At 43.3% G+C, this 27,776-nt stretch overlaps 3 protein-coding genes across 6 annotated transcripts in view; 1 reads left to right on the top strand and 2 right to left on the bottom strand.

The window, feature by feature from the left end:
- esyt3 (extended synaptotagmin-like protein 3) overlaps positions 1-4,153 on the bottom strand; it is a 10,847-nt gene extending 6,694 nt beyond the window's left edge. The window contains 11 exon segments of the mRNA XM_079276597.1: positions 132-180; positions 369-451; positions 785-961; positions 1,208-1,328; positions 1,449-1,504; positions 1,590-1,679; positions 1,803-1,872; positions 1,986-2,062; positions 2,199-2,333; positions 2,575-2,616; positions 3,637-4,153. Of these exon segments, the coding sequence (XP_079132723.1) occupies positions 132-180; positions 369-451; positions 785-961; positions 1,208-1,328; positions 1,449-1,504; positions 1,590-1,679; positions 1,803-1,872; positions 1,986-2,062; positions 2,199-2,333; positions 2,575-2,616; positions 3,637-3,987 (1,251 nt within the window). The 5' untranslated portion in view covers positions 3,988-4,153.
- A 1,290-nt stretch (positions 4,154-5,443) lies between these two features.
- Positions 5,444-21,243, bottom strand: parp14rs1 (poly(ADP-ribose) polymerase family member 14-related sequence 1; the record flags this gene model as incomplete). Of its 3 annotated transcripts, none has more annotated exons than XM_079277580.1 (17): positions 5,444-6,247; positions 6,548-6,722; positions 6,931-7,067; positions 7,432-8,049; positions 8,152-8,370; positions 8,498-8,674; positions 9,063-9,125; positions 9,291-9,437; positions 9,796-9,865; positions 10,422-10,643; positions 10,771-11,001; positions 11,149-13,385; positions 13,489-13,713; positions 17,891-18,169; positions 19,968-19,998; positions 20,617-20,717; positions 20,841-21,243. In XM_079277580.1, the coding sequence occupies 17 exons, from the start codon at positions 21,241-21,243 to the stop codon at positions 5,961-5,963; spliced, it is 5,622 nt and encodes a 1,873-aa protein (XP_079133706.1). In that variant the 3' UTR covers positions 5,444-5,960. The 3 variants fall into 3 exon arrangements, with proteins under 3 accessions (XP_079133706.1, XP_079133707.1, XP_079133708.1); XM_079277581.1 differs by having other exon boundaries at positions 8,188-8,370; XM_079277582.1 differs by lacking the exon at positions 8,498-8,674.
- On the top strand, positions 21,072-26,526 carry parp9 (poly(ADP-ribose) polymerase family member 9). Of its 2 annotated transcripts, none has more exons than XM_079277583.1 (8): positions 21,072-21,325; positions 22,384-23,246; positions 23,495-23,710; positions 24,037-24,267; positions 24,562-24,622; positions 24,873-25,372; positions 25,454-25,616; positions 25,742-26,526. In XM_079277583.1, exons 2-8 carry the CDS (start codon positions 22,389-22,391, stop codon positions 26,023-26,025), a joined length of 2,313 nt encoding a protein of 770 aa, XP_079133709.1. In that variant the 5' UTR covers positions 21,072-21,325; positions 22,384-22,388; the 3' UTR covers positions 26,026-26,526. The 2 variants fall into 2 exon arrangements, with proteins under 2 accessions (XP_079133709.1, XP_079133710.1); XM_079277584.1 differs by having other exon boundaries at positions 21,081-21,171.
- The last annotated feature ends 1,250 nt before the right edge of the window (positions 26,527-27,776 follow it).

Raw genomic sequence — 27,776 nt, 5'->3', positions numbered from 1 at the left:
AAAAAACGCTGCTTCTGCAAATTCTCGAGATATTTCTTTTTTTTTTTTGTACCTATTGCAAAGAAAATAATGTACTTGTTCAGCACAAATTACATTATACCTTGTATCCAGAATATTAGTTAAAACCTCACCTGATCCATTTCTATATCCTTCTTCACTCTTCCCAAATCAAGGCGATACCTGAGATGATAATTTAAAAATAAAAAACGTGTTCGTGCAAGCTACTGTATTGTAAAATTTCAACCAAGCAATCATGTTAAGTGCCATGTACGGCAGGGTAAAAAGAAATTCAAAAGTTTCCACATTTGAGAAGCTCTGTATATAGTAAAGTGAATAAAACACGTGCGACTAATTAGAAATTTTCTTACGATCCAAGAAAGTCGTCTTTATCCGTGTCGTCGTCGTAGAGTTCCACCTCCAGCTCTTGCCCCGGGGCTTCATGGACCACGAACTGCACACAGATGAAGGAGTCAGTATTGAGATCAGAATACCGAATTCGAGTTCTACCACATTTAGAGAAAGGCTGCAGCAGGCCACACGAAGACACGGGACATTAGATGATGCACCTGGAAGTGCACACGTTTGTACTGAAAATAAAAAAAGTAGAAGTAAAAGCTTCCAAACAATGGACCTCACGCCTCAATAACACCATATAAGGACATTGAAGTCCTGCCTTCAGAGATCCATAAAGGAAAATCATATTATTGAAAACAAAAGCATGAAAATTTGAAAAAAGTTATATTAATATGACGGCAGTTTTCCCATGATTCCCCGTTTACTCTACCTCATACACTTCGTTCCACTTGGGGTGCAAATTCTCTTTGACGATCTTGCTCTTGAAATGTCGGTTGCCCACCCTGAGCGTCGCATAGGGGTCTGATTTGCCTTTCACTAAACCCATCATGAATGTGTCCTTCGCCAACAGGTCTCTGGCCTCCAGCAGGTGGACCCTCACCACACCCTGAGGAGCAGACAAGGACAGATCCAAACTAGCAATACTGTCTCGTATGAAAGGGGGAAACAACACAAGAAAAACACAAAATCTTTGCCCACAATTGTCATAAAAGCAACTGTTTTTATTTTGAAAGGGGGAATTTTATCCTGAAATGGATCACCTGCAGTCACTTGCATGCTTTTTTTCATGCAAGTGACTGCAGGTGATCAGATGAAGATCAACCTGTAACATGGAAACTACTATCGTACATACCCGAGGTAGTGGGAACCTCATCTGGTCCACTTTGACCTGGTCTACGAGAGGCACGCACATGCGGTTGGGCAACACCATGAGCGAGGCAATGATGTCCATGATGGTCTCCTCAGACAGCGAGCTGGACGGGGGACAGATGAGATGAGAGTTTACCGAACTAAACTGGCGAGACGCCGGTGTGAACGTTAGAACTCCAACAAGAAAAAGGACGGGCATCGTGAGAGTCGTGGTGGAAGCTCACCTGAAGGCAGGGCTGTCCAAGAGGTTGGTCATGCCGGTCCAGTTGATTTGTAGAGTCTGGAAAACAAATGTAAGCATTTTAAACTTGGCTAATCCCACTTAGTTTAGTTGACGACCTTACGGTCATTAAAACGTCACTCACGGGGCGGTGCATGAAAAAAAAGGTGACTCCTCCCACCAGTGGCGCTTCACCAATAAGAGGCTCCAAAATTACCCTCATCATCCCATGGAGCTGGAAGAGTAGAGAGTTTTTTTTTGTTTTTTTTACAACACTAGTAAACACATGTGATGATGGTGATGGCGATGATGATGATAATACAAGTTATGCAGAGGCTAAGAAAAATGAGACGCCCACTTTAAGTCCCTTGACGCCGGCTGTGATTGGCGGCTTCACTTCAGCGTCGATGTCCACGTCACCTTCGTAACTGTGAAGAGAACAAGTTCTGGTGAGACGTGAATGACTGCGGCTCGGAACAGAGCAAAAAAAGATTTAAACACCAAATGATAAGCGCCGACGTGAGAAACGTGTCCAACCAACCATATATTCATGTCCAGCACCACCTCCCTCTGATCCACTTCATCCGTGTATGCTTTCATCCCAGTGATCCGGAGAGGCTGGAATTAAGGGGAACACGTCAACCTGTGGGCTTTGCTTTACAAAACATGTAGCCATTAATCACATTTGATTGCTGATTGAACACATTGACATTCGGGATGATTTCAATGGCTTTAATGACAAACGCAAACTCACTACGTGTCCAAAGTGGACCTTGGTGAAAGTGAACATCTTGAGCGCGGGGCTGGAGAGCCTGATGGCTGGCTGGATGTTCTCCTTGAGGAGCTTCTCCATGTACATCCCGAAGAAAGGCCAGGCCTGCTCCAACACCTGAACACGCAAAGCAAAATCAATTCCACACCTTAACTAAGCAGCAGATACAACTTCACATGCACTTGGAAATAGAGTGCACACTTAAAGGCACTATATAGTATGCATCAAAATGTTTAAAGCATGCATTGCAGTCAGCAGAAATATGAAACACATACAGTTGTAAAAGCATCAACGGGATTTAGCCGGTTCCAGAAGTCATAAAAAAAGGTAAGAAGACAACTTTATCTTGATACTGTACCTTGTTAACCCAGTCAACTTTTTCCACCTCAGGAAAGTGGACCTTTGGAAAAGATAGTGAAGTTAGAAGTGGGTTTGTTAGTACATAGTTAGTAGCATGCATGATGGCGGTGATGGAAGACATAATGGTTTCAATAATTATTAATTTTACATCATGCAAATTTCAAGATTGCTTTAGTTAAATTAGCCAACAAAAAAAATCATTCAAATTAAAAGAAATATTTAAAAAATGGTGGATCCAGAAACATTATGCACATTTTCACCCATTTCTGAAAAATCGGCAGCATTCCATTGTAAAAAAAAAAGAAAAAGTGGACAAGGGCAAGCACAGCTGTATTTGTTATTTAGTGCTTACCAACGCTCCTTTGCAGCATCAAAGCTGTGGACTGTAACAGAGGTTTGGAATCATCATGTTCTAGTACGGAGACTCTGAGCATCTAATCCAAAAGTATCAGCTACCCAAGCCCCCCCCCCCCCTCCCCCCCACACACACACACACAAGAGAGAGTGGGCTGCAAGACAATAACTAAAAAGGTGATCTGATCTAGTGTGTATCTCACATCTGATCTAGTGTGCATCTCACATTCCTCTGCCATTAGAAGAACCCTTCTCAGTTCCCATGAGTCACTGTTAAAAGTGGGTGTGGTGCAACCGAACAGGCGGAGCAGCGAAACCCTCCCAGCACATGTAGCTTCACCCAACTCTGAGCATCCAGCATCTGCCCAAGTCTGGCATGTCATGCAAATACAGTGCAGTCAAGGCAACGGAGAGCGTGCACGTCCCACAGAGTTTGTGTGTGTGTGTGTGTGTGTGTGTGTGTGTGTCGGGGGCCTTATTGTTTTAGGATAATTCACACGACTTGGTTTCAGTGCAGTGACTCCCAAAAAAACACAGCAGACACAGTTTCGACATCTGAAGGTTGGACCTCTCCACTGGGAAGTTGCCATGTTCGATCTCTCTGCTGCCTATGGCTGCCGAAGTGCCCTTGAGCAAGGCAGCTCACACATACATGTGCAGTAAAGGGGTAGATATCTGCATCCCACGTTAGGACACTAATACGTACCCACGTTGCCATCTGCAAGCCACTTTGCAGCTCCCGGTTCACCTCCTGGGTCTCGTTGTCCACAAAGTTGATGGCGGTTCCGATCCGGGCGTCTTTCACCTGGCGATTCTTCTTCCACCAAGTGGCCATCACCATGCAGAGGAGCACCCAGCTGATACTGAGGCCCAGGTATCCGGTCAGATACACGGGGTAGAAGACGAAGACGGCTCGGCCGAAGTACGACAGGAACTCCATCAGGACGCGGTTGACGGTGGAGGAGTCCAGCTTCTCCGCGCTGTCGTGGATCGACAGGCTCTCCGCGAGCCCACCGGCTCCCGCCCGCGGGTACGTCGGTCCGGCGGCGGACGCCATCAGGGTCGGACTCCGGTTTTTCTTCGAAGTCCCGAACGCTAGCTGTGCCTTAAACGGATTGATGTACTTGCGTAATTTCGGCTCAGTTTTGCGCAGCTTTATCGGGGAAAGCGAAACAGGGACGCCAATCTACCGCACAACCCATGTGGGCAGTGATAATGCGAGTCGTGACGGTCCTAAAACTTCCGTGTTTGAAACATCCGAAAAAAGAAGAAGCAGGTAGACACACCTGTGGCGGCTATGGGTGGGGCCGCGCTCAACAACAACAAAAAATAAATTCCACCCTAAAATCAAAAGGCAACCTTTAATTATAGGAGCGTATTATTTATACTTCTACCGCTTTATTATATTTGTATAATGTTTATGTACTCTTCATAATTTTATATTTGTGGATGTCTACAGTGTTTTATTATATTTTGTTACCGTAAATGCTTTATTATTATTTATTTATTTTACTTCCACAGCTGTATTATAGTTGTATAGCCTACTCTTCATCATTTTATATTTTGTGGACGACTGCAGTTTTTTATTGGATTTTGTTACCGTAAATATTTTTGTGAATGCGCCAGTTTTTATATAAATCAAAGTCACATTGCTAGTAGAGCAGCGGTGGTTTTCCATTTCTGGTGAATGCAAAGTAACTCCCAATGTCCCAGCATCAGGAGAAATGTATCTGCACTGATGCAGTCTCACCTGCAGATGGAGCCATAGAGTTTTAATAAAGCTGTGTGACAACACATCTGTGATTTTCCAGACCTCTGTAATACTGTCTCACAGGAGTAATAATGCGCTCGTGTGTGTTTTGTTAACGAACATGCATAAGCAGGCAAATTCACTTTCGAACGTTGAAGTTTAAGACCAAGAAGGCAGCACCTGCATGCAAGGACATTTAAGGACGTTTTTTCAAATATTTTATTTTAAATACGCCTTCTGGATCTTTATTATAGAGCAAGCGTATACGTTTATAGATGTGTATATTACAAAAAAAGCTATTTACGGCCCCGAAGTGGAAAAACAAGTGATAAATAAATAGTGGTGTCTGTGTTAAAATATCAGAACCTTTATTGTATAGGTTTGGAATAAATAACTTTGACAGGTAAACTGAGGGGTTTATGAGGGGATGTGGAAAGGGTTAACTCATTACTTAACATAGAGTGACATCAAATATCTTATCGAAATGATGAACTGCGTCATGTTTATATATATGTATATATAGAAATGTAATGGTACAATAGGAAAGATTTGACAAATACTACCTTTCAAAGATATGTAAGGAATATGTTTGTTCAAGAAAAACCAAACAAAAAATGACTATAAAACAAAATGTGAAAACTACAAATTTGACCATGTATGCTCCTATAATAGACAAAAGGTGAAAACAAATATAGAAATGGAGCAATTAGCTGTATGTTAAATGTACAGAAAGCAATGGACACATGAGTGTTCTTGTATTAACTTTTATTTGTGCAGGCCGATTTACTGGAACAGCAGTTAACTTTCACTTTTCCTTTCAAAACCAAAAGTGATTGGTGACCTGATCTACACATGCATGCCAGACAAGCTTTTTACCATCCCATCATTTCCTGGAGCAGCGCAGGTGCTTTCCATCGTCCGCCCACGGGCCACAAACAGTGTGCAGGGTTCAGTGAAACTACAAAGCAATAACAAATGGCAGAATGTTTGGACAACCCTTTCTTTTCATTCTTTTGTTTTCTCCTTGCATAATTATTCCGTAGCACGATAGAGATTATTTCAAGGCACTACATGGATCTGAGTATTAATACCTTCATAACTGACCCTAGTGGTCATTACAGGTTGCTTGTAAACAAGGACATGGCTATTATTATATTAGTGCACTAATTGGAAGTTTAAACCAAATATCTGAAGTAAAACATGAATCAATTATTAAATGTTGTAAGGCAAAGGTAAAGTGTCGGGCAGCAGGCGTTTGTTTGTCTCGGTGCATGGCTGCATCACTTGAACGTAATCAAATATTCGGGACACGCCTGGCTGTCGTGGAAGATGACGAATATGCTGGGGTTGGCCAAGCGTTCCACGACGCTGTCGTACATCTGAATGGAGACGGCGCCGCCCTTGGCCGGCGGTGCGATCATGCCTTGTTTTCCGACGGTGAAATCCCCCGTCAGCACTCGACAGAGGTACATGCACTTCTCCCCACTTTGATTGGGCTTGGAGTAGGTGTTCTGGGCTGAATAGGCAGCGCCGACGGCAAAGTAGGTGCCGTTGCCGTAACAAGCAGCTGAAAAATGCAGAAAGATATTGAGTTACTCCGCAGTGTTACTTGCATTAATTGTCGCTTGTTTTTTGTGTGTTTTCAAAGTAGATATTCAGAAATAACTGCGACAACACTACAACCGTAGTGTTGTAAACATCTAATGGAATAACACAGAGGTACAGTAAACTGATTTAAACATATATGCTTCATTGTGATGTAAAAACTACTCATCTCCATTGAAGGAATGCGATGTGTCAGTGTCTTCCTGTTTTCGATACAGTTTCAGGAAGCCTCTGATAATATTTCCGAGCTAAAGCTCCTCACCGTTCTTTCCTGCGTAGCTCCTGTTGAAGCCGTGCTCGTTGATGTGGGCCACGGTGTCGTGGCTGGTGCCATGGAAGAGGCGCCTCTCGTTGTTTTGGTGATGGTTTCTCTGCTCCATGTCGCGCTTCTTGATCTGTAAGCTCTGCCACAATACGGGGTTCTGGATCCTCTCAATCTAAGTAGGAAGGGGGAAAACATTTTTCAGTGTTTGTGTCTATAACATGAACTGCTTATCCTGATAATGGATTTTTTATAGATTTAATTAATCAGAAAAAACGGATATGCGATTGGTGTGTTAATGTCACCTGATGACAAGACAGGTGAAATGTGGCAGATAAAAAACATCATTCATTGAATAGGAGTGCACGTTAGATGCAGTCTACCTTAATAACGGTTTGGTTGCATGTGGCCTGGAACAGATTGAGGATTTCGGTGTGCTCCGCTGCCCCAACCTTGATGAGGACGGCCAGACTCGAGGTGTTTGCTGGCATCTTATCCCAGTGTTCAGGCGTGTCTTCGTCTAGCGGCGTAATAAACAATTTAATTTTTGTTATTCCTGGGGTCAACAAGGCATTCATGGTTTTTTTTGGCAATTTTGGCACATAAAAAACAAATCTGTGACCATGACCAGATAACACAATACACACTACACATACACAATACAACAATTCTGACAAAACTGTCCAAAAAAAATGCATGCTAACACCTGAGAATTATTTTACTGACTTAACGGACTCAAAGCCGGTGTGAATTCACTTTATTCTGGCTTCATAGTGAAGATATTATCAGTTTATCCTGCGTTATTGTTGATGTCAGGCAGGACACAGAAGCACGGTAGCAACAGCTAGCATGCTTCTACTTATCAGAGGACACGGGTTGGATACCTTTCAGTTTGTCAATGCGCTGTATCTGGAGGACTTGCCCCTGGTTATCAGTTGCGGGTCCCTTTGGCATGGTGACGGTGTAGTCATGATTTAGGACTGTAACTTTTATGCTCGCTAGCTTATTTTCCAAAGCTTGCTCAAGCTTGAAGTTGGCCATTAAATCGAAACTCATAAACTGAAGCCCCGGCTGCTGGTACTGCCAGTCTGCCACTGTGGCCGACTGCCCCGCTTTCCTCTTCAGCTCGTCCTTATCTCTGGCCGACCTCAGCATCGCGTGGATCTCGTGGCTGGCTCCGAGCACGTCCTTGCTGAGCCCCTCGATGGTCAGCGAGGCCTGGGCGTTCTTGCTCTCGGTCCTTATCGTCACGTCCATGGTCTTCTGGATGTCAACAATGTGCTGGTGGTCTGCATCGGAGAATCCGAGGATGGAGTTGTCTGGGATGAAGATGCTGTTTTGTTCTTGGGTTATCAGTTGGTCGAGCTGCTGTTTGGCCAAGTCCACGTGGGCCTGCGACTTGCCGCAGATGTGGAAGGAAGCAGGGTCCACTTTCAGAGCCTCGATGACAAAATCCCCCTCTCTCTGTGGCTTGTCGCCACTTGGTCCACTGACAAATAATGCTGAGGGAACAAATTCAAAGATCTGCATCAGGATTAAACATTTAAAAGTGATCATGGATGAAAGAAAATGAGCACTGAAACGATTCTCCTCACTGCACATACATTTGATTTTGGAGCCGATGTATCCCAGGATCCCACCTTTATTTTTCAGGTCAGTGGCTTCCCTTTGGTGCATACTGTTGTAGAAGTCTTTCAGCATGGGCGGCTGGAAAATGACTATTCGAATTGTCTTCAGGGGGCCGGGAGTGTTTTGGCTCAACGCGTCAATCACTGCATCCAGCATGGCGTCCGCCACCTGCTTCGCCTGTACGTTCCCTTGACCTGAAGTGGGACAGCGTGAATTGAATATATTTGCCACAAGTGTGCAGCGGGAGAAGCTGTCATTTCAGAGTTCTACTCATGTACACAAACACCTCAACCAAGATTGGGTCCTGCTAACAAATCTCACCTGTGCCAATGGCAGGAAATGAGACAGAAGTGAATGAGTTGGTCACACACATTTGCAGTGAGTCTTTCACAACCTTCTTGATTTTGACTGGGTCCGTCTGTCCAATTAGGTGGAGGATCTTCTTACACTTGAGGTTGCCTGGCTGGGTTATTATCATGCCTGGGTTGGGCTGGGCACCTAAAGGTGATGACAGTGGCTTTGATTGACTCTGAACTTTGACAGCCATGTCACGTGTCTTTTAAAGCAGTACTTCTTTTTGGAACAATCTTGAGTTATGAATAGAGGATTGGCTTAATGATTGACTCTTTATCCACGTAATTACAGTACCAAGCAAGATAAATGTTCTTGTATTAACTTTTATTTGTGCAGGCCGATTTACTGGAACAGCAGTTAACTTTCACTTTTCCTTTCAAAACCAAAAGTGATTGGTGACCTGATCTACACATGCATGCCAGACAAGCTTTTTACCATCCCATCATTTCCTGGAGCAGCGCAGGTGCTTTCCATCGTCCGATAAATGTTATACTGTGTTTGGTGGCAAATCTTTGTGTAAATGTTTCCTTACCAAGGGTTGCGCATTCCGCATCTACAGCCGCACCCGCTGCATCCAGAATGGCCTTGGATACTCCTAGAGGAGAGGTATATTGAAACAAACATCATACAAAATCTATTTTTATAAATTGGAGGTGTGGGATTCACGGGAAAAATATACATAATATATAAATATTTACATTAAATCCAAATTACACTTATTTTGCATTATTGAAACATTCCAGTGCTGGCTATCCTTTACCTGACTTGAGAGAGAATTTTTCATTGGAGGAGTTGACGACGACATCAGAGGTCTCCTTGGTTATGTCTCCCGTGAGCACCTGCAAAGCCACACTTCCCATTTTGGTCTCGTGCATTCCTGAGCTCGAGACAACTTTAGTGAAGGGACCTTGAGGCAGTGAACACAAATAAAGAATTAACAGCGCTGCAAAAGCCCAATAAGTAGTAAAGCTCTTTGTTAAAAGGAAGAAAAAATGTAGTATTGTAAAATGTAACAATTCGATCGTCAATAAAATGAATGTATGATTTGATCATTACTGAACCATTTAGGTAATTTACATCTTCACCTGTACATATATTATTACAAAATAAAAATAAAATTTGTTGAGGGTATAAATACACTATTTAAAGTACTTCACCTTATAATGATGTTTGTTTCGAGAGCTGTTATTTTATTCCTTACACATTTTTCAAATACAGCATTACATTGTAATTACACATTCAAATGTCGAAACAATGTTGCCTACCTTGACTTTGTGGGGAACTCGTGGGCACTGAGGCGGTTGGGAACTTCTTTGTGAACACATCACTGAAATTCTGGAGACCCAATCACAAAGATACTAAATATCACAATAAAACAGGAGAAATACACACTAAACTGACCCCCTCTTGGTTAACAGTGCTGTGGTAGTGAGTTATTACTGGTCGATATTGCTGATTTGTCATGAAAATGATAATTTTTAGGATTTTCATGAAATCAAACCATAACTAGGTACGGGTTTTTCAATGCATTTAGACATTATTTTCATGATTAATGGTGGGATCCGCCATTCCTACACGGGATTCGGAGGAAATGATGCATACATGTGTACAGTATACAGTGTTGCCGTTTTAATTGTATCTCATTAATAACAGCCAGTGTTTACTGTTCTGGTCTGGCAAAGTAGCTGCTCAAATATTGTTTGCTGCCCACAGAATTCTGCGACTTGGTGTATCAAACCACAGTTGCTTTTCCCACCAGTAACCACAGGTGTCACCCAATCAACCAGGACTAGAACCTTCAGGATTATAATTACACACTACTTTCTTACTGTTATATTTTAGTTTAGCACATAGGGGAAGGAAAGTACGAAAGCTTGTTTTCCTTCCTTACCTGGATAGTCTGTGCATCTTGTGAGTAAAGGATGATCACGACCTTCTTCAGGTGCTTAGGTTGTTTGTTACTGCTAAACTCCAAGATTTCATCCAACATCAGTGATGCTGCAAGATCTTTCGGGAAACCCAGGTTCCCAGTGCCGATGGCGGGGAAGGATATGGACGTCAGACCGTTGTCCTCCGCCTTTCCCAAGCAGTCCTTGAAAATGCCACTCAAGAGCTGGAAGGCAAAGCATACAGCCCATCAATATCGAGGTGCACGACGCTGAACGTTTACGCTGCTGTGAGGTATATTCCTCATCGAATTCTAGTCATTTAACCAAAATGTACACCATGTTACACTTTACCTTGTCAGCTGTGCCTTTTCCACTGTCCCAATGAGGCGCAACTGCGTGAAAGACTTGTTTGCTCTTCAGCTTGCAGCCCTCGGTAACGATGACCTCGCCGATAGTCCCAGTGGCATGATTTGCATTTACCGACTGCTGAAGTTTGGATCCAGCCTCTCTCAAGATGGCTTGTGAAACTGCCCCTCTGTTCAGGTCAAGATCTTCAGCCACAGTATTGACGGTCACGTCCGTCTAAAAGTGTGTTAAAAGAGTGTTAGCTGTTGCATGTTATTTTCTTTTGTTTCGATAATAGAACAGTCGCGAATCAGTCAAGACCACAACCAATCATAGGGATACTCTAGAGCTAGAGGGTAGGCCTGATAGTTTCAATGAAATTACCGTTGCATTCTCGATATTTCCTTTAGTGAGAGTGATGCTCAAGCCCTCTTTGGTCTGCACTTGACCCAAGCAGTTTGGGTCAGATGCAGCAGGTGTCACAAGGGGAGACTTTGTGGTCTTGGTGAGGGGAGTTTCAGAAAGACTGACGCCATGATTTCCAAACTCCTGTCTGACAGCTGCCTCCATCGCCTGGACGGCGCTGTCGTCATTGTTCACCAAATGGATCCTTCTCAGGGTGTTGTCCTCACAGTGCTCCTTCACTGCTTTGACGATGGTGGCCGCACACACATTGAGAGGAAAGCCTTGGTTGCTGCTGACGGCGGGCAGAGCCACGGAGACGCAGCCGTGCTTCTCTGCGAGCTCCAAGCTTCCTTTAATAGCTCTTTTCAACAGCGCCAGAGGCTCCTGGGGTCTAGCTGAATCATACTGGGGTCCCACTGCATGGATGACCTTTTTGCAGCAAAGCTGCCCCCCCGCACCAGTTGCCACACAGTCTCCGGGCTTGAGCTGCCCATTTAAGTTCACTAGTTTGTCACATTCCGCCTGAAACTGGGGGCCGGCAGCATTTAGAAGTGCTTTTGAAAGCCCTCCATTATGTTTCAAGTTCGGATTAGAGGCATTGACAATTGCATGCACTGGGTAGCTGCACATGTCTGCCTTGCAAACGGCTATTTCCACTCCATCGGCTGTCTGAAGCTGATACACAGGCTTTGGTGCTTGTCTTTGGGGCAAAGACGCCTGTCCACCACTCGTCCCATCAACCAGCTGGACCAGGCAGCCGGTTTTAACAAAGAGTGAGGAAACATACAGGTCTGCTTTGTCTTTGAATAACTTCTTCACTCCAGGCTTGGAGCTTTTTAAAGTTTCAGAGAACACAGAAGAGACCAGGTTTTCAAACAAGGCCTTGCACACTGCGACATCAACTCTGGAACCACTTAGACAGATGGCCTCCTTTCTGTAAGACACCACAACTCTGTCTTCCACTGGCTCCAACCAAGATAGGTCAAGCTTTTTAATGTAGTCAACGGTGGTGTTGGGCCTGACCACAACAGTTTCTTCAACTTGTGCATTCTGCGTTAGGAAGTCATCAAGTTCACTGCAAACTGTTTTGATACTGTCCTTGTGACCAGACACCACGACTTGCTGCCCAGTGGTGTGGATTTGAATTCTCCCGCATGACTTATTGTCGGCATTCTCTAACTGACTGACCAGCTCCTGCCACTCTGGCTTTGCGAGCACATTGCTGTCTTCAACGTCAATGTTTTGAGATATTAGCAGCCTCTTCAGATGGTCTTCAGCATCACTCAGATCGCTGTCGGAAGCAGCAATGAGCTGCACCCTGTGAGCATTGATCTCAAATGCCGCATTTATTCCATTGGATGTGAGGAGAGCGTTTGTCAGCTCCTCTTGTTGTGCATCTTTCAACGAGTCAAGCACGTACTTATCTATTTCCAAATTCTGCCGTTTTAGTGCTAAAATTGCATCAAATATGACTTTGCTTGCTGTGGAAATCTCATCCCGAAAGCCAGTTACTTCTAAACCTGCACTGTCTTTCCTAAACGATAGTTTGAGTTCTGGGTACACCTGTAGCAGCTTCTCCTTAAGACCATCTTGACTTAGGATGTGGTGAATTGATGGCAACATTTTGATCAGTTGGGTCTCGCTCGATTTCTCCCTCTGCACCCTTTTGGCAATCTTGTTTACGACTTCGCAAAGAGTCGGCTCCAGTCTGTTGACATCAGCCACAAGACCGGCCACTGATATGACACCGCTGGTTTGTTCCGGCACTACAACCACATCCTCATTTAGTAGTGTCTCTCTGATCTTCCCCTCAGACTCCTCCCATGCCGCGGACTCTGGCTGAAGCTTTAGGGATTTGAATTTTGACAGAGCTTGTACAAAGGCGGACTTCACAGTATCTCGCCATTTTTTGACGAGGTCTTTGGCATCTTTTTCCTGTAGCAGGGAAGAGAGGGGGCTCAAGCACACAGCGGATTGGTCGAGGTTTACGCTGCAGAAGTCTTTTGCCATTTGACTTTGAATGGTCTCTGCAGCCGATTGATTGTCATTTAGGTATCTCCAGACAGTGTCGTCAACAGACTCAGAGACAGCAGCAGGGAGTTTTAGTGGGGGCCTATCTTTTCCATAGAGGGCTGTTCCCAAAGACTTATAAAAAGGATAAACTTTGATCTCTTCGTCCTTGATGCGATGCTTCTTCTTCATGATTTTCTGAACAGCTATGGGGAAATAAAAACAATCAAATAGTAAACCGTCACACTGTCTGAATTTCATATTAAAGAAAAGGTGTCAATCTCTGATGTAATATTTAATGACTACTACCTTTACGGTCTTCAAAGGTGATGATGACAGACTGTTCCGTTGCATTCAGCACAACATTTTCCACGTCCCCTCCTGCATTCTCAAAATAAAGGCGGAGGAGATCTTCACTAAAATGTCGTATGTCTTCAACTACAACTTGCTCCGTGGCTTCAAGAGGCCGGACTGATAGCCCCTTCTTCGTGAACGTCCTGTTTTGGGGGCATCTTGTCACGAAATCAGTGTTTTCTGTGAGATAGTGATAAAAGGTGACGGTAATTAGGCAACAACACAGACAATAAAAAGCTTTATGTGCTTTCTTACTGTGAAACCTGTGGTAGAAAAAACTATTCAATAGTACCAAGTGAGTCCTATAATACTGAATACTGAAACAAAAAAACATTGAGGAAAGAAGTTAGTCTTTAAAATGATTATTCTCTGGCCAGAGAAGGCTTTCATCGTCATACAGACTGCAGCGCAGTCTGCAGGAGGAATCCACCAAGAATCCAGGTGCTGAGATGCTTAATCTCAGCACACAGTAGGGGGGAACATCAGGTATTTACATTATCACAATTGATCAGCAGTTTCAAGCTCCCCTTTGACCCCTCCAGTCATCCCCTTCCTCTTCTGAGCCTTGTCCCACAAAGAGATCCGTCTTTATTACCCTTGATTACCCCTGGGAACATTCTCTGGTTAAACTGCACCCCCATTGAGTTGCTCCCTCTTATCAGAGCAAAGACAGAGATAACCCATATGGTCCTGTTACCACTCTCCTAGGTACACAATCATATGTCACATATATAGTTTTGTTAGTGAGTAAGGCGCATAAACTACGGTAAGTCATGGTAGAAATGTACTAGCACAAGGAAAATTCTCCATCACAAACCCCACTGCAAGTGAGACGTGAGCCGAGTGGACAGCGGCTCGCTCACCTGCCTGACAGCAGACATTTACTGAACCAAAATAGTACCGTAATCCTGTAGTCTCCAAAGGAAGAAATCAACAGTGTTCATAGGGCCATGTATTGATCCATTCATTTTAACTCACCCCCCTCCCCCCCCCCCCCGGAAGCAAGAGAGGAGAATCTGCTCACAGACAGACTGGGAGACTTGATCGATCAATGTAGATATGGTTAATAAATTCAAAATATGAAGCGTCACTAAGCTGACGAAAATAGACATGAGGTGTTCAAAAGAAATGTGACGTCAGTCAGTGTGGATTGATACATTTAATAACATGGAAGAGCATCTGTCCGTGTGAGTGGCAGAAGTCAAAAATGAATATAAAAATGCTTTCAGTGGGATTGGCTGAAAGAAAACAAACATCAGTTTTTGGGGTAACTGCAAATGTGATTGATGGAAAAAGTTCAGTTTCCCAGGAGTAACATACGTGGGGATTTATAAGCCTGTGTTAGGTACACAGGGGTCACTTTCTATGAGACAATAACTTTCTATGGAAAGTTATTGTTTGGATTTTTTTGATTGTTATTGGGATGCATGCATGGACATTTGGATTATCTCACATCCATTGGCAGGCGGATCTTTAACAGGGCTGTTCGGGCAAGCACCCATGGTCCCCCACAAGCCAAAAAGAGGCCTCCAGCTATGGAGTGGTCTCGCCGACGTCACGATCTCCTTAGTTACGAGGTCGGTCGGCCATGTTGGAGTACATACAGATCCTACATGGCGGCGAGTAAACAAGGAAGTGCGGCGAAAATACCATACTTTGAATCACTGGATAGTGCATCAAAGGTTCGCTACCTGGCCAAATTGAAGGTTATTGGTAACTTGGATCCCTATACGATGAGTGCAGATGGTTTCAGTGCCGATCCTACTTATCTTCCATCGGTAAACTACGCCAACATCTACACGTATCTCGTGAACACCCCGAGTCCTTACACAAAAGACGAGTTGGAGTGCTACAAAGGGCTCGACGCTTATAATCAGTTTGTCAGTGGATGGGTCCGAGACGTCAAAGCAACGGTCGTCGAGAATTCTCATCTCGTCATTGGGAGGGTAAATATATACAGATCTGGTCAGATATTTAGCAATATTCAATGTTTACTCAGTGCAAACAGACACGTGTGTTTGTTTACATTGTACATGCACGTCATTGTGTGCGTGTGTGTAGAAATTCACTTTAAACTAACCCCTAACTTCACCCCCCCCACACACATATATATATATATATATATGATCCGACGTTAAACTCATATCAAGCAATGCTGAGGCTGCATCTCTGTGTTTCGCCTGTTGTACACGCTCGACACGTCTCTGGCACCGACTGCTGTCACGGGCCGATGAAGCTTCGGTAACCTTCTCATGTCCAAGTTTAATTTATATTTCCTTTATTAAATACTGTTCACAAACGAATTTGTAAATAAAATCACTGACCACTTATAAAGTGATCCGCACATACTCTAGTGTACGCCAAATTCCATTCCTTTATATCTCGAGAGATGCGTGACAGCCATTTCTCGCGACGTCGCTTGGATAGCTCCTTCGTGTCATTTCCTTGATGTGTAATGACCGCTGGCAAACGAAAGAATGATTTCTTGTCTATCAGCTCTGCTGCCACAACCAAAGACAGCACAAAAGTTCACCATGATCGATAGCTTATGCGACTCAGCCGTGCATGCCAGTGGCTTTGTGTGTACTCCAACATGGCCGACAGCTAAACTGTGACGTCACACGAGACCACTATATGCAGAATTACTGCTGATTTTTCCTAATCTAATAAATTAACAAAGGCATGGCAGAAGAAGACTGGTAGCCTGTAAACATGGATAAAAAAAGAATGATGGTTTGAGTTCTGTGAGGAATTTAAGTTTAAAAACATTTCTAGTATGATTAAAAGCACACCTTGAAGAATATATTAAATGTCAAAATATATTAAATGTCATGTCAACATGTTTACTTATAGAAGACATTATGTTACAATGTATTTACTTGTAGCAGTCTTAAACCAAAAAGTATAGTCATTGAAGTATTAAACACTGTGAAGAACATTTGCTGAAATGTATTAAGTATGAGGGAAAGCAATGGTTTTCAGGAGGTGACCATATGGTAATGGCGGGCAGAGAAACCGGCATCAGGAATGTAAGGAAGTGTGTGCCAGCGGGGGATGGACGAGCGCTGGCTGGAGAGGAGTGATTGATCAGGCCAATGGATCAAAGGCCAGGAGGGTCTTATCGGATTCCAGCCAATCACTGAGCTGATAGACATTTTCAGAGACACTTTGAAGAAACAAGGGACTGTGAATTATGGGAGATAGTCAGATCTTCTGGGGGCCATCGAGCAAACACACCAGTTTGCTGGGTGGCTCGGATTGGACCTCAATTTCATGGAATTTATATGCTTGTTTTGTTATTAATAGTGTGTTCAGTTTGCAACTGTTTAGCTTCTGTAGTTATTAAATATATTTTGATTTGATTATAACCTGCACCAGCTGACTTTTTGCCCTGCTTTGTCAGAGGACGACACAGCACAGGGGGAGGGCCGGCCTTTCTCTTTGTTCAAACCCTAACAGTTCCAATACCCATAATACCATTATTATGGGTATTACATACTGTTTAGTATGGCAGAAAATGATTAAGTACGTCCCAATACATAGTATGTCCAATGCAGTATGCCAAAGATACCAGGATGCCAAACTGCATCAGGTCTCATTTTGCGGCTGACCCACAATCCTTTGCGCAACAGTCATATGAGCAAAGGGGTCAAAGTTCAAGGTATAATGTATGAAAAACTAATATGTCCCGATTGAATGCATACTGCATGCAACAGTACCTACTTTGTAAGGGCAGCTGCAGTATGTACTAAAGGTAAAAAGAAAAAGTATGTCACTTGGAATGCAGCTTTTGAATTTTTAAAAAATTGGGTTTGCAAATGTTTTAAGGAGGAAGGAGACATACTATATTGTGTTTCATGGCTTTGAGGATTCACACAATACGTTTTAGTGAAAAGCACTAAATTTAAACTTAACTTTGTTTTGAAGAAAATTCCCAAAGGGTACCTTTAATGGTCAACGGTAATTCAAAAATCACTTTGTCTGTTCAATAAGCGTATGTCATATGCATCTGGCACGTGCTGTTTAAGCTGGCAAGCAGCAGGAATGTTACATTGTTATTTATCAGTATTCAGGGTGAGAACACCTCTATGTTCTATTTTTGTGCTGCTCATTAGCGGCAGCAGGAATAAAGGGATTTCTCACAACATTTCTGGTGTAATTCAGTTTTGCAATGGTCATGTGACCTAGTGCCATCAGCTGTCTATTGATGTTTGTCATACATGTTTTCTCAAACTAAATTATATTCTACAAAAAGCGTGGGGTTTTTTTGACACACACACACACACACACACACACACACACACACCTACACACACACACACACACACACACACACACACACAGAGTAAATGAGTACCTTTTTCACTCTTAAAAGTCACCACTGCAGAGTAGATGTCAGGAATGACTTCCAGGCTGACGCTTTGGCTGGCAGATGGAGAATCCTTTAAAACGTTCTCCACCAGCATCTCCAAAAACTCCTGGTTTGTCGTCTCTGGAATGTTTCCTAAAACAGCAGAAGTGGAGCACAGCTCTTCACCCGCCGTCTGATCCGCTCTGCCTTGCACCTTAGTTTGAACCTCGACTGCAGGTGTGTGGTCATCGGTGCTCGGCCCCTTGTTGATCACAGCAACATCCGCTGCGAGTGAGACATGAGGGTTTAGTGGCTGAACACGCGTTTATTAAAGTGAGAACATTTAACATTAAATAACAGCAAACCATGAAGGAGATCTCTATTTGTCTTTATTCCAAGTGTTTCCCCCGCATTTGATTTATTTAGGTGGCCAGACAAACAGACAAAAAACGTATTACTTTAATTTATCGAGGTTTTTTTTATTTTATAAAATTGTAAAGCGATGCTTAGGTTAGTGCAATATTCATTTTACAGGCCCTGTTGCTACCCTCTTGTGACAGGTGCCTGCTATAGACTGTATAAGTGGACGCAGTCGCCCATCGGCTCGTGGACTGCCGTTTTGAAGCCTCCAGTTCGGCCTTTTGGCCATCAGCCAACACAATCTCGCGAGAGGGTCCGGCCTCATCCACGGTTTTCAAAATCAGCTAAAAATTCAGACATTGAAATTCTACGCTCTCTGTACTCCAACACACAAAACCTGCACACGGCTGGGAAATGCTTCTTGTTGCCATTGTTTGTGGCTTATGAAGTTATTGAAGGTGGCTTTCCGTCAGTGGTGTTGAATCACCTAAAATGTAACATTGTTTTTAAGCTTATCATAACATTGGGATCACATGATACGGATATTATTGCAGATATGCCTTGTACCTCAACGCAAGCCTTTTTTGCATATTATTATAATATTCAAACCATGCCCCTCATCCGTGTGCATCACTTTTTAGCGTTCCCTGTAAACAGCTTCTTGCAGCACATTTCTCTATTTGCTGCGCTTTTTTAAAAGCTCTTCTGTGTCGTGAAACTGGTGAAGATGTTTCTTCGTTTTCTTGTGTTTGTGTTTATTTGTGTGTGGTTTTTGCTACCCTAAATCCCCTTCATCACATACATATACTGTGCTACATGTCATAATAAGTATATGGATTCTTGAGACATGACACAAGATTTTGTTTAGTGACATCACAGCGACCTTAACCTATGACCACCAAATTTGAATCAGTTTATCCTTGAGCCCGAGTGGATGTTAATGCCAAATTTGAAGAAATGAGATATCACGTTCACGAGAATGGGACGGACAGACGACCGTAGATCATAAAGCCTCAATGTGGAAGCATACAATTCACTGTTAGTGAGTTAGTGTAAATAAAAATAGATTCATTCAATGTTAAATAATATGCGCTATACTTGTAAGCTTATATTGCGGAGTTGTGAGGTCACTGTAAGTAGGTCAAAAACTCCGAGCAGGGCATTCGCACGATAGAAACAGATACAGTGGCCCTGAAAGAAACACTTGCTTAAACCACCAGATTAGGGCAGAAACTGCCATCTTAGAGTAGGAGAAGAGTTCTCTTTATCTATTCACACAGAGACTTCGAAATAGCTTAGAACTGCACCCTTTTCCGGCACCTTAAGTGTTAACAATATGCAGACACACTGACGTTCCAGAGAAGGCGGTCCCGGACGTGAGCCAGTGTGGGCGGAGATGCCCAGTGCTCCAACAGGCTGTATGAACGCTAGAAACAGATCCGCCTCCAACTTTGCTTTAACCAATAGGCTTCCATCAGAAGAACCTTTAACACGCATGCGCACTCTGTCTAAGCGCCTTTTAGCTTTTCATTCGCTCCTACAGAGTGAACTTTTCTAGGTCCGTGCACGTTTAACTGCTGGACATAATACTTCTGTTACAAATAAACCTTATTGCTTGAATTGAGCTAAACGCCTCGACCTAAGTCTGTTCACCTGAGTTTTCTCCTCAACATGAGTTTTATTCTCAACATTAGTCAAGTAGTTTGTTTTGATGAGTACTTACATTTCTTGTTGAGTTCATCAGCTGGAGCTTCCTACAGAGTGGTAAAACACATGTAAATATATTTTAATCACCTTTTGTTTTGTTGATCACTTTGACATCCCATATAACCGCTTTCAAAATGCCCAAAATGTCAGCTGCTTTGAAAAGGAATCCAGTCAGACAAATGATCAGGGTGTTTGCTTTTGTCAAGCAGCAAAGAATGCTTGGCAAGTGTTTTGTACTTCTGCTGTGCACCTCTATGATCCAAAACAACAGAAAGCGAGAGAAAGATGATGAATCACAGGCTGCAGAACGGCCTTGGGTGGTTTATCATTAATCACGTGACTACCAGAGAGACGGACCTGTAGCCCTACAGCTATAGCTTTTTCTATTGTGTTTTACAGCTTATCTCACACTGAATAGACCAACAGTCCTGTTAGAGTCTGAGAAAGGGTTAATGATAACCAGTTAATGAAGAATAGTTTAATATCATGGCTATTTCATGTGGGGCAGGAAGTGAATATTATAGGAATGGCTTCGTGAATTATTCATTTGCTCCTTGACCCTGTAACACGTCACCATTATAACTGATACCACAAAAATGTACTGAGATGGGGTCTTAAAATCAATATTTTTCTCACAGATAAACAACTCTTTTGCGTCCACTTACCTGAGTTGTTGTCACATCTGTTGGTAAGTGAACAGTCATCTTCAACACGCCTTTATCCAAACTTATCTGATGCGACTCTTTCTCCAAAACATGTTGCTGGTCTTTAATGGGGGGAGAAAAAACCAACACATTGAACCACTCTCAGTATAGAAGTCGATTGATTATAATGAGTTACTTTTCAGTAAGATAAGCAGCGGTCTAGTTTTTTTCGGGGTCAAACTTACCCTCCTCGCTGCGGAAGCGCAGCACCGCCGTCCTGCCGCCGTTTTCATACTCAACTTCGCAGTCGCCGCCGTTCGACTTCTTACTCTGAAAGTACTTCACTAACTTGTTTTTGAGTCGTGGTGTGTTGTTTTCTTCGAGCTCGACGCGCAGAGCATACGAGTACGCGTCCGCCATCGTCGCTGGCTCCCCGGCACACTCTGCCCGGGCTTTACTTTCGCTTTTGTTTCTCAGGAAATGAAACGGAGACCTTTTTGTTTTTCGACGTCGTTGTCGAGTGCGCGGCCATGAAACGTTGACGCAGACAGTGCTGCAACTAAAGACGGGGCGCGGGTATGCTGTTGTTATATTGTCCAGTGGGTTATGTGAAAGAGATGTCAGGTTAAACAGAAGATTGACTAACATCCCGTGGGGGAGTTCTGGGAGGTCCGCGCCCTGTTTCTGTCGTTTCACTTTCTGCTTTACTCGGTACTTTCCAGCGCGGACGGTGAGTAGCGTAACACCTCTGCACAATACACGTTCTTTACTCGTTTAAATTAGCAGAATTTAACGTAAGCGTCGGAATACATGGCGGACCTTTAACTGCGAGGACTTAAAACTAGCGCGAATTTGTGTTGTTGTTGTCTCGTGAACACCGTGCGTCAGGTAGCTCACGCTGTTTTACTGTATAACAACCGAACAAATAATAATGGCGACTTAATTAATGTTAAGGCAATTAAACCTTTTTGTCGAGTCAAATAAACCTAATGGCAACTAAATGCGTTCATAATGAAGCTGTCAATGTGAAGTCGGGTACTATAACATGTCAGTATGCTAACTCATTTGACTCGCGTGACTGCAGGAACATCTCAGAAAAACTGAGTATTAAATGAATGTTTTAATTTCTTTTGTGCGGTTCTCAAATTTTACATTTTACAATGAAGTACAGCATAACTTTTTTTCAAGCAGTAACGTTATATTAGTCTGTACTTTATGTACTTCTGTGGGATAGGAACACACTCAGCTCGTGTCCTTTTGATACAGGTGATTGATTATGTTTATTGGCATAATCGTGTATATCGGATACTGGTCTCTGTCGCCCTCTGCTGGAGTGAAAGGAAAACAGCACTTATATTTGTTACTTCGTGGGTTCCCTGGAGGCTAGTTCAGCTCTGTTATGTTCCAATAGATAGTAGGATTTTTCAGACCTGATAGCTCTCCTAATAGTATGGAATTAAGTTGTATATTGAATGTTACAATTATTATAAGTTATTCATATATGAGCTTAGTGTGTCAGGGATCGTTTTTATGAATGGAATATTATAATCCTATTGAAAGACCAATATAGTGTGTAGATATTTAAGCAAAAATCTAAATGACTATGAAATTGAGTCCATGATATATGATAATATGTTCATTACATATTCAGCTCAACATATGTATTGAGCTTGTAAAGACATTGTCAGTCATTCAATTGTTATTTCTTGTCTTGATTCACACTGGTGTCATTGTATGATTTACTCACACAAGGTTGTTGTTTTTTTTTACCCCCATTGCTCTGTTTAGGAAGCATGGCCAGTAAATTAGACATTACTCTTCATGGGACTTCGTTAAACATTGTGAGACAATGTGGCCCTGCTCTGAGTGGCGTCCTTAAAAGCAAGTTTGGATGCGAGGCCACCATCTACGGTGTGGATTTCGAAAGAGATCCGCGCGCTGCGCAGCACAGGAGGCCGCCCGTCAAGCCAGAGAAAAGGTTCGCCGCTACTCTGCGCAGAGGCGTCCAGTTGTCTGTGTGGAGGGCTGATCTCACCAATGTCCAGGTGGATGCTGTCGTGAATGCTGCTAACGAAGGTCTTAAGCATTTTGGCGGCCTTGCTCAAGCTCTGTGTGACGCCGGTGGTTCACAAATCCAGAGAGAGAGCGACGATTACGTTGCGAAGTACGGTTGCTTGAAAACAGGGGATGCAGTTGTCCTTGGTGCCGGGTCCCTACCGTGCAAGAAGATTATTCATGCTGTGGGCCCCTGGCTACAAAGCTATCCTTATCAGTCAGATGTTAGTCGGGCTGAGCCGCTGTTGGAGAAAGTCATCCGCAGCATTCTTGACAAAGTTGAGGAAAACCAGCTGAAGTCCGTTGCCATTCCTGCCATAAGCTCTGGTCTGTTCAACTACCCCCTGCCAGAGTGTGCGACCACCATAGTGACGACTGTTAAACGCTACTATGAAAACGCTGTTTTTTCAGCACATGTCCCCAAAGAGATCCTCCTGATGAACAACGACGAGCCCACGGTGGCAGAAATGGTGCGGGCCTGCTGTCGGATATTAGACAACGGCAACAGCAGCGGTGCAGCCAAAACCTCAGCAGCTCCCGTCCAGCTTGGAAACGTCCTCCTGACACTGAAGACGGGTAAAATCGAGGAACAGCAGGTACTAATCTGTAATGTTTCTTCAATATGCAATTATTTACTTATTTTACACAATAACTGAATAATTGTATGCATTTTTCATATTTATGTAAATATTTACCACTAAGCTTTTAATAGGTTATCTTCACAAACATGCACTTAAGTCCGTAGTGAGATTCACATGAAAAAAATGAAAGTCACAGTATGAACGTAGTACATGTCACTAGCTGCATATTTGCATTTTCGTGCACCAACTATGTTTTCTCTCAGACGGATGTCATTGTAAACACCACGTCACCCCAGCGAGACTTGAGCAGCGGTGTGATCTCCAAAGCGTTATTGAAGAAAGCCGGCAGAGAAATGCAAGAAGAAATTAATAAGGCTCCTGTGAAAGGAGATGTCATCACCACAAAATCCTACATGCTGCACTGTAAAGAGGTGTTTCATACCCTTTGCCCTGAAAGGGGGATAGGAGCAGCGGAGCAGGTACGGTATGAGTTTAACTGTTATTGGGTGTTTTAAGTGAAGTGGCGATATAGCAAGTTCAGAGTTAAATAAATCCATAATTGTAAATAAATGAAATGTAGACTGAAAAACATATTACAACATAATATATCCATCAAGGAGTTCATTTGGTTAGATTAGTCTTCTTGATCGAGAGAGCACACCTTCCAAGTAGCATTAGCACGTAGCACGGCTGTATTGTGCACAACTGAAAGACTAAAACACACACTGTAAAGATATTACTACACATAAAGTGTTTGCTATGGACTGTATTAGGAGCTTGATTGTGTCTCTTTGGTTGTCCACAGAGGAATTCATCACAGATTCTTTCTAAATCAGTATCTGAATGCTTGCGGCAGGCAGCCGCAAAGAAGCACAAGTCAATCGCCTTTCCTGCCATCGGCACCGGTGGGCTCGGGTTCAGCAAAAGGGAATCCGCCCAAATCATGACACAGGCTGTGGCAGACTTTGGCCAGAATACCAAAACGAAGATGGACGTTCATTTCGTCATATTTCCTTCGGACAACGACACATTTAAGGTTGTTTTGCTAAAATGCTGATATTGATATTAGAATAATGTTGCCGTATTGGCCATGTGTGTCTGCAGCCGGTGGCTAAATTAAAGGTTTCCTTGACAGTAATCATAAGAGGAAGATATTTTGCAATGTAATATCTGTTAGGTGGAATGTGTGGTGTGAGACACTACCTACACCTGCTGAGAGCTGTTCACTGGGTTTGTCCGGTCACACGAGTTCTGCTGCCAATGCTGCAGCTCAATAACTCCAGGAAATGTCATCTGATAGACGTGTACATTAATGGCCTTCTCTTTTTAGGCTTTTGAGGAGCAAATGGGATCTCTCAAGCACAAGGCATCTCATCCCGGCTCTACACAAGGTAACAACCACATTTCACTTCATCATTTCATGTACTTTTAAAGGGGACCAGTACCATTCTCGCAGCGCTGCAGAATGCTAGTTTTGATTTAAGAAACACTTAACATGTGCAATGTCCTTGCACTGACATCGACGGTGAAACCCGGTAAAGCCAATGTAGGACAGCTCAAGTTTTTTTTTTTTTTTAACAGCGTAGAAGAATGCATATCTTGCTGGAATTATGAAATATTTATGGTGATACTAAATTTCAGCAGCAAACTGGTCTTCACCAGCAGTTGAGCACAGAGAGGGCTTCCGTGGAGGCGGCGCTCCCACACCACAGATCAGCCTGAACGGGCCCTCCAACGAAGCAACGCGCGAGGCCGAACGGTGGCTCACCGGCCTTCTCTACAAATCCTCCGGCCCCGTCATCATCTGCAACAACTTCATCCAGCACTTCGGTGAGCGGGAACACCTGCAGCTGTCCCGTCTTATCAAAGGGGACCTCTCCATCGAGGAGTTCTTCGAGAACGGCCGCGCCGGCTTGACTGTGAGCGGGGAGCCGGTGGAGGATGTTGTAGTCGCTGGGTTGCAGGTGGAGGCCATGCTCTGCAACATCCAGAAGGATTTCGCCACGGAGGAGGAGGACTTCATGCTGCAAGCCATGTTGACGAAGAACCTGACCTTTGGAAGAAAGACGGTCGACAACACAAGCCCAGAGTTCTTTGACAGATTGTCTCCCTTCAAAAAAGAGGGGCTGTGGGTATTGCAGGTACAGTTTGTGTAAATGCTACATGCTTGATGATGTTGTGAACCACTGCTTGACCTGTAAAAAATATATATATTTTTTAAGATGGACAAAGTGGAGAACATTGCACTGGAGACGCTCTTCAGCCTCAAGAAAAACCAGCTGAGCTGCACCACTCCTCCCCGACAAATGCTTCAACGCATACCGGCACACTTCTGTGAGATCGTCAGCCATATTGGATTCCATGCAGAGTACGCTCCACCTGATGGTATGATAGCGCTGCCACAAATAGCGTCTGATAAACGTGCAAACATTATTTTCCGCCTGGTCATCATTTCTAGGGTCTTAAAAACTCAGCCGCTGGTTTCCTTTTGTGTGCTCCTCTGTGTACAGAGCCATTGTACGGAGAGGGCATCTACTTCGCTGGTACCGTGAAGGCGGCCATGGAAGTGTGGAAGGGGCTGAAGGAGGAAAAGGAGGAGTATCTTTACTTCGTGAAGGCCGAGGTGCTGACAGGACGCTCCACCCCCGGTAAAAAGGGTCTCATTCTGCCACCTGCTGTGGAGACAGATCCACTCGCCATGTACGACAGTGTGAACGGAGGACCGGATGTCTCCGTCGTGTTTAGCGGCTACCAAGCTCTGCCCACGTACATCTTCACCTGTAAGGTGTTCTGAGGAGTGGTTCCTTCAGTGTCCTTCACCGATACAGATGTAAGAACGGGAACAGGAAGTGAGATTCTTTGAAAACACGCTGAAGTATATTATTGATTCATGTATTTGCTATTAGAAAAAAGTTTACCTTACTTCTTGAAATCATATAGGTATATTCAGCTTAAGAAAGACACGCCATTTGCTTTGAGTTTTTTGGGGCGATTAACATATTTTACACAGCACAATCATTTCTATATCAAAGATTCTACTTTAAAAATGCCCTTATGGCAGTGATTGTGAGGCAGTGTTGTGAGGCGTTTGTTCAGAGGCATTATATATATAGGCAAATATCAGAAGAGCAACACATTGTACCAGTGATTGTAAACTGACAAGCAACTAATTTAGTTTAGAGTAACTTTCTATCACTTCATATAACAGGCAAAGTTTTTGCTTCAATGATCTAATCTCATTTGAATCGAGCACCTGGTGGCTGCAGGTTAAGAGTGTCTGATGTTGAAATCAAAATTAAACAATGTTGGGAAAAAAATGGATTCATTGTATTGTTTTTTTTGTTCGAAAACAACACTCACAACTCTACTTCAGAGAATATGGGAACACAACCCATGGCTTCTAATACTAATAATTTATATTTGAAGATCTTTTCATGAAGCTCAATGAGAAAACCAGATCAGCGACATGGATTTAATCAAATTAAATACATATTACAAAGGTGTACACATGTAATTGTAAACAAAATAAAATAATGTATTAACATAAAGCTTTAAGACAGATGCAAAGGGAAGTCCCTCATATACCTCATGACACATTAACATCTGCTCTATTGAGTATTCAAGTTCATCCTTGACCAGCTCGGAAATAACTTAACTTGAGATCCATTGAGTAGCTTCTTCACTGTCGTCAGCGGATGTCTATTCTTTCTCTATTGCTCACGACTTCTTAAGTGTTCTCACTGTATTTTACAAGTGAAAAAGTCTCTTCAGCACGTAAACAAGCATTTAAATATACTAGAAAAACATTCAATCTGTGATCATGATTTTATAAAACAAATGTTTCTAAACTGAGTAACATCTGTCCTTGACATCATTTGACAGCACAAACAGAAGCCCACGCATCTCTTGACGGTGACGGAGTACGTTTGGTTATCAGCGGGTGATTTAACAATGCCGCTTCTGAATGATTGTCTAATGGGCGACGACGTAGCCTAGCGGGCCGCTAAACGCTAATGACACACTACTGTATTACCAACCGGCTGACCCAGTCACACAAAACATCATGTGACACGTCAACTATAGGACCAAACAGAGATCACGCACGAGCTACATTCGAGGAAACTATTTAGTTTCTCGGTATTTAATCCTCCTACCGACACAAGAAAGCTGAGCACGGAGCACGGTGAGAGTGTTTCCCGGTTATCTTCAGGTTTGTGTGCGTGTGTGTGTGTGTGGTGGTTTTCTACGACCAGCTGCTGATGTTGACAGACTGAGCCCGGCTGAGATAGATAAATAATGGCACATCTGGCCTCTAATGCTGATAATATTACTGAAACTAGTTCATCAACATAAAAATCACAGTTTGCACCTCCAAAAAAAACAGTAAACAGTAAACAGTAAACAGTAAATCCCTTTTTTGTGGCTGAAATGTATGACTGCACCCAGGTCCTGCCCTCCTCTCTTCCTACATGCAAACATAACAAGCTCACATTTCTGCGCAGTTGGTCCCTGAAACTCCCAACAGCTTTTAAATGCCCCCCCCTA

Source organism: Melanostigma gelatinosum (genome assembly GCF_949748355.1).
Source record: "Melanostigma gelatinosum genome assembly, chromosome: 10".
Classification (NCBI taxonomy): Eukaryota; Metazoa; Chordata; class Actinopteri; order Perciformes; family Zoarcidae; genus Melanostigma; species Melanostigma gelatinosum.
This window is presented reverse-complemented; position numbering and strand designations above follow the sequence as displayed.

What these genes read in the sequence shown, in the direction of transcription:
- parp9 (XM_079277583.1), top strand. Translation starts at nt 22,389, where the DNA reads ATGGCCAGTAAATTAGACATTACTCTTCATGGGACTTCGTTAAACATT. An exon ending in GTAAAATCGAGGAACAGCAG is followed by an intron (nt 23,247 to 23,494) that starts GTACTAATCTGT and finishes GTTTTCTCTCAG; the next exon opens with ACGGATGTCATTGTAAACAC. An exon ending in AGGGGCTGTGGGTATTGCAG is followed by an intron (nt 25,373 to 25,453) that starts GTACAGTTTGTG and finishes ATATTTTTTAAG; the next exon opens with ATGGACAAAGTGGAGAACAT.